General features: G+C 40.6%; 1 protein-coding gene across 3 annotated transcripts in view; it reads left to right on the top strand.

Annotated features, from left to right (window-relative positions):
- cep350 (centrosomal protein 350) overlaps positions 1-5,710 on the top strand; it is a 32,048-nt gene extending 26,338 nt beyond the window's left edge. For all 3 annotated transcript variants that reach the window (XM_086161456.1, XM_086161458.1, XM_086161457.1), the window contains 4 exons: positions 575-1,117; positions 1,585-1,731; positions 2,020-2,142; positions 2,234-5,710. In XM_086161456.1, coding sequence (XP_086017582.1) covers positions 575-1,117; positions 1,585-1,731; positions 2,020-2,142; positions 2,234-2,401 — 981 coding nt within the window. In that variant the 3' untranslated portion in view covers positions 2,402-5,710. The remainder of the gene's footprint in view (positions 1-574; positions 1,118-1,584; positions 1,732-2,019; positions 2,143-2,233) is intronic.
- Positions 5,711-6,144: the final 434 nt, after the last annotated feature.

A 6,144-nucleotide genomic window follows, 5' to 3' on the forward strand; every position in this document is an offset into this window, starting at 1 on the left:
ACAAGTTTGAAGTTGTTTTTTTTTTTCTCTTTTTGTTTGGGGGGGGGGGTTCATGAGCATGGCAGAATAAATGCACAAACAACATGAGAATGCAGATGTGATCATGTGATCAGACAGCTGCTCTGCTGTTGTTGGAGGAGAATCACATTAGATTTTTCGATGCTCAATCTCTACCTGGCATCCCAGGAAAATAAAGAAAAAGTAAAACAACAGAAACCAGGACTCATAGACAGACAGTCAATGAGGTTACAAAGAGATTTTAACGAATCAGTGTCAAAATGCAATGTTTCATTGAACTCTGGATTTGTCTGCATCATTAACAATTTACTGAGAATCACATCCTGTTTGTTTGCTTTAGAGGACCCAGACTTTTGCGATGTGTTCAGGCAAAGTCCAGGGTTATGTTGACAGACTTTGAATTTTTTGCTCTCTTCCTAAAAAGCTGTGTCTGACATGTCAGAAAGAGAGAAAGTATGAAGCCATCAGTGATATAAGAATAATCATTTATTAGTCTGCATCGGAAATCTTCGGGAGCAAACACCTAACTTTGGTCTTCTTCTTTCTTTCACAATAGGAGAGTCCAGTGTTGGGGGCAAGTGGTCAAGAGGAGCTTGCCAAGCGGCTTGCAGAGCTGGAACTGAGTCGCGAACTGCTTGATGAGCTGGGTGATGATCAGGACTGGTTTGATGAGGACTTTGGCCTCAGCTCAGGTCGAGAACAGCAGAGACTGAAACAGAAACAGATAGAGGAGGAGGAACAGGCAAAGCAGGGAGGAGAACTGGAAAGGACTGTCTCACCAGCCTCAGAAGCCCTTGGGCGGCTGCTCCCATCTCCAGATGGAGACCAGCAAGTGAAACCTTCCCCCAAACCTGCCGTTCCTCTTCCCCTGCCCCCTAAACTGCCTGAACTGCCTGCCATGGTTGTGCCTCACTCAGCCATTGAGGTGGAGAAGATGGTCCACGCTGCCGTTCAGGAAATCTGGGTCAGCTGTGGCATGGCAAAGGAAGGAACGCCGTCACTCACAGAGCTTCAGTGCCCCTTACCCTCACAAGACTATTTGCGTGAAAAAGCTGGTACCCAAGACCAGGAGGCCCTCTGCATCCGCAGCTACAGAAAGGTGATAATATGAATTTGAAAACCAACTTTATGTCAAGCTGAAGTTTGTTTCATGACATAGTGAGGCGTGTTATTATTTTTATTTATTTATTTATCTATAGAAACATAGGCTTTAAAATACAGATCATAGCAGATGTGAAAAGAGCAGGGACCTGTATTATGAAACGGATCAGCGGGGTTGTGAAGTAACTAAAGGTTCATTCCAGATTCGTGAGTTTCTGCTTGGAACGTTGTACTATAACAATAACCTTGAGTGCAGTCTTTGAACATTACGTGGACCTCAATCGCAACTCTCCATGCTGATTTTTAACACAACATATGTGTTGCTACTAGCCTGTGTAAGGGATTTATATTGCTCATCTTCATAAAGGATTACTGGTTTACTGTTCTTTAATTAAGTAGCTGTTTGTGTCGCGTGACCGCAATTTTTTTGTCAAGCAAACACACTGAAAAGATGTCATTTCTCAGGCTGTGTATGACCTGACGTGGGAGATCCTGCAGGAGATCTATGCCGAAGACCCCAATGTAGATCAGCCTCAGTGGGTTAAACCCAGGCGGGTCATATCATCCTTCTTCCACAGAGTCAAGGCCTCAGGAGACATTACCAAAATCCAGGTAACACCACTGTTCTTTGACACCCAAATACATATATGTAAACTCCCCTTTTAAGTGATGAAATCACCCATGTGAAACTTCAGCTCGACCTTTAGCACTTTGAGATCTCAGTTTCTTATCTGCTAAAGTGACTGAAAAAGTCAACAGACTTCTCCCAATTTTGCTCTTTAACAACCCCTTTCAGAATCCTAGCAAATTAAAACAGAGTGCAGCAATAAAGTTCTTTAAAGTGACAAAAAATGCATTTACACATGATAATTTATGTTTTTCTTCCACATTGTTGCCCAGGAGTTCATCACCGCTGAAGTACTGAAACTTTACGGTCTGGCAAAAGATCAGAGTCAGAAGATGGACTGGCAGAAGATGCTTAAGTTTGGCAGAAAGAAACGTGACAGAGTCGATCACATTCTGGTAAATGCAAACATTTAAAGCAACAATTGAAATTGAAAATTGTTGTGTGCTGCTTTCATCTCACAAAGTGACTTGTTTTTTGTTCACTCAGGTGCAGGAACTGCATGAGGAGGAGGTCCAGTGGGTCACCTATGACGAGGATGAGCTTTTTGTCAAAATGCAGTTGGCAGAAAGCATCTTTGACACTCTGCTCAAGGACACAGTCAACGTTCTCAGTGTAATCTCGGAGAAAAACGACAAAAGAGGTGACATGTCGTGACATCGAACCGTTTAGGTTTACCCCTACAGCCGTCGCTCAGCCCCAGTCTTTCTTCAGCCCCGTGAATTCCAGCCAACCCACCGTCAATCGGTCTTCCACCAGCTGAGTGCCAAACAACCGAGCAACCCCAAGATGCCTTCAGTCCCACTGTTACCTCTTTACCTGTAAATTAGCTCCCATTTCTCTATGGCATTAATTTGCTTACGGTTTTTGTTGTTGTTGTCTTTTTTTACTTTTGTGTTCCACGCAGAGCGCCTTTTCCAGAAATTCTGCCCTCTTGAACCGTCATGCCATCCAGTCTTAGTTCTCATCCCCCGAACTGCTCCCTTTGCTGTTACCAGTCTGAGAATGAGTATTTGTTTTAGTAGGTTGGACTGTGCTGCTTTGTTTTTTTTGCACCAAGTCCATCAGTGCTGCTAAGTTGATAGTTCAACAGTGCACTATATACAGTACACGTTGAACAAAACTAGCTTGGTATATTTTTATTGAATCTATAAGGAAAAATGTATATGGGTTCAGAATTTCAAATAGTGTTGCAGGCAAAAGCATACTGTGTGGTCCAAAAGTCTTGGTCAGTGACATGTTACTTTTTGATTTTATATTCCTCCAATTGAACTGCTTTGACTAGTGTTTACATTTACGACGATATAGTAACTTTAGCGTTTGTACTTAGAGTCCAACAATATTTGGAAAAACTTGCCTTACATTCGAAAAGATGACTAAAATCTAGACCTAAACAGACGTGCCTCATCTTCACAGGTGATGCTTCTCAAAGACATCTTTTCTTTACCTCTGGCTTGTTTTTGGGGACTTTCCTTTGCCTCAGTTTGGACCTCAAGTCGCTACAACACTTCCTCGCTGCTTTTGCTGTGTGTGATGCATTATTGTTCTATCAGGTTTGCAATGAGAGGGTGGACAATAGTGTCCTCAAGACCTGTGAGTCTAACAAATTTTAAATCACAGAACATGTCACTGATCAAAACTGTGAAAGCTGCACTGTATTAGGACGTTATGGAGACTCGATACTGTTTGAAGCCTCATAAATGTTATTTATTGTGTAATAATGTTCAATAGGCAAAAAAGAAGAAACTGTTGAATTGTAGTCTATCTTGTCAAAATATTGAGAACAGAGAACTTTAACATTATGTAAAGCAAATCAAATGATCTAATTCTTAAAGCACAAAAAAGTGTGAATGTGAACATGACAATATAATATGCAGGTTAATTAAAAAAAACTAATGAAAACTTGAAAAAAAAAGAAAGAAAGAAACAAGAACATATTTGATATTTAAAGGTTGTCTTAATACTTGATTGAAACTGTAATTTATTGTGACCGAAACTTCCTAGTTGGTCAACACAATCACAGTGTCTCACTTCAGTGCTATATGTTAATTTTAAAATGCATACACTGCTGTATGTACAAATGTTAAATCATACTGTCGAAGAAATCAAGTGGAGATGATTTGATGTTGATCGCCTTTTCCTGCGGTCTGACTGAAGCCTGTCGAACCTGTATAACGTATTTAGTCATCGTCCATAGCTTGTCATTTATGGAGATACCCATAGCACAGGATAAGCATCAATACCATCCTTAGGGATACTGTAAATTTTGGCATGCATGTTGTAGTTTCCTGGGTATAGTTTAGTACAGCTTCACATCTTCTGTGTGTGTAGGACACTACAGACCCAAGACTCTGAATTAGCATATAGTACTCAAGTGGGATGCATAAGAATGGCTTTTGGTTTGATTTTTTTTTTTTTTTTTTTTTTGGACCATAACAAAATGCTGGACTTGAGCCTCTTCTCTTCTCAAAGTCTATTGAACTTTCTGCAGCTTGAGTCATCTGAACTGGCATTTATCTCTTGCTTCTATCATCTGCTCGGTAAAAATGTTCCTGGTCATTTCCTTCGTTTAACCAGGGCTACACTACCTGATTTTTAACATTTGGCTTTATCAGTAAGGTCAAGCAACTTGTAGATTGTAGCCAGGCCATGATGGTGGACAGCAGAGGTAGTTTTTTTTTTCCTCCATATTCAGTTCAAGTGCCTATTTGAGTTCACCTGTAGATTTCTAACAAATTTTTGATATGTCAAAATGTTTTGGACCTGTTTTGAATGTCTTCTTTCAACTGCTGTAAACATCCATTTTGTAATTGTCTCTTAAATTGTTGTCTATACTAGCCCTTGAGTTCCTGCCTTACTTTTCTTCGATTGATCAAAAAATACTTTTGTGAAGTTTTTTTTGTTTTTTTTCTTTTCAGCCTTGTTCTCCTGTGCAATGTTAACAAAATGAACGACTTATCCTATGTGTTATACCTGTTCCTCTGCCACATCACTCCTGCGCCTGTGCACACAGGTCTGTCAGTGTATCGGTAAACTGCATCAGGACGTTGATTTTGGATTTACCAGCTGACCTCACCAGCTCATGGGCTACAGGGTGAGTCATAGGACTGGTGTGGCGAAGCACGTACGCCTTCATCCAAAACCTTATCTTGTTCCTCGGTGTCGAAATTGATTTCATCCTCTATCCTCACTGACTGTAGCATAAGTGACCTTAAACCTAATCTTCTTTTTCTACTGTTCAATGTTTTAACAGTTGCAGAAGTGTGTCATGTAATGTAGGTGAAGACCAAAAAGAATATTTGATACCAATCTCTCCATGCTGTATGACGCGGACGTCTGATAATTGTAACTGTAATGGGGACATGACTCGAAAGACTGTCAAGGCTTTGTCGCAGACCCTCTCAGATTTCCCAGTAAAATTGATTGTATGCGGGAGGAGGTTAAGACCCCCTTTGTATCTATGCAGTTTTTGCCTGTGTACATTATTTCATATGTCTGGACCAAACAGCTTGAACTCTTGCCGTAGTCTGTAGATGTACAAAATCTCCAAGACGCTTGAAGCTGTTTGGTGTGTAGTTGCTCCTCCTTCTGCTGCACAGAATCCACCATTTCTTTGCAGCCAGTGGAGCAGCTTCTATATTTTTTGTGTGTTATTAGAGGGTAATTGCTGAAATTGAAAAGAGGGCACAATAGTCATCGCACCAATCCCATCTGAATAGATTTAACTTTTCATGAATATTTATAATGTGCTGTGAGTGCGCGCCAAGTGCACTTGAAGATTTGTACAATTCTTTTTTTTTTTTTTTCTTGATGTAAATATACTGCGATGTGTACACAATCTGATCTGCAGTCACAGTTGCCCCGGACAAGTGTAAAATAAACTGTTCACACTGCATATATGTACATACTTTTGATTTAAATTAACTTTGGAATTGTAAATAAAGTCTTCATTGTTTCTAAAGGAAATGAGCGAGATGATGTGCCGATTTTTATCGTTGCTGGGGTTCGAACTGCCACACACTGTTGTTGCTGCTGCTCTGACAGCAGGCTGAGGAATTTCCTCTCAGCACTGGTTGCTCGTACGTGGCCGGAGTCAGGTGGCCTTTTTACTTTCCGGAATCGGAGACGACATCCTTATCCTATTAAAGATCTTCACGTCATCACACAATGTGATAGTGAGTGTTTTCCTATCCATCTGTGCCTCTGTGTTTGCCTACCAGGAGGAGGTGTGGTGCATTGACCAAATCAATATTTAGAAGCTGATTTAGAAAGTAAATACTATCTGCAACAACTCACACAAAGTCCCTTGAACTTAATCATGTCAAAGGAAGCTACATGTAGTATGACACCAGATGGTCACTTTACCTGTAAATAAAGCAGATATCTCTTTGGGGGTTTTA

This window comes from Fistularia commersonii, chromosome 16 (genome assembly GCF_037954325.1).
Source record: "Fistularia commersonii isolate RoL2024-O1a breed Wild chromosome 16, RoL_Fcom_v1.0, whole genome shotgun sequence".
In the NCBI taxonomy this organism is placed as follows: domain Eukaryota; kingdom Metazoa; phylum Chordata; class Actinopteri; order Syngnathiformes; family Fistulariidae; genus Fistularia; species Fistularia commersonii.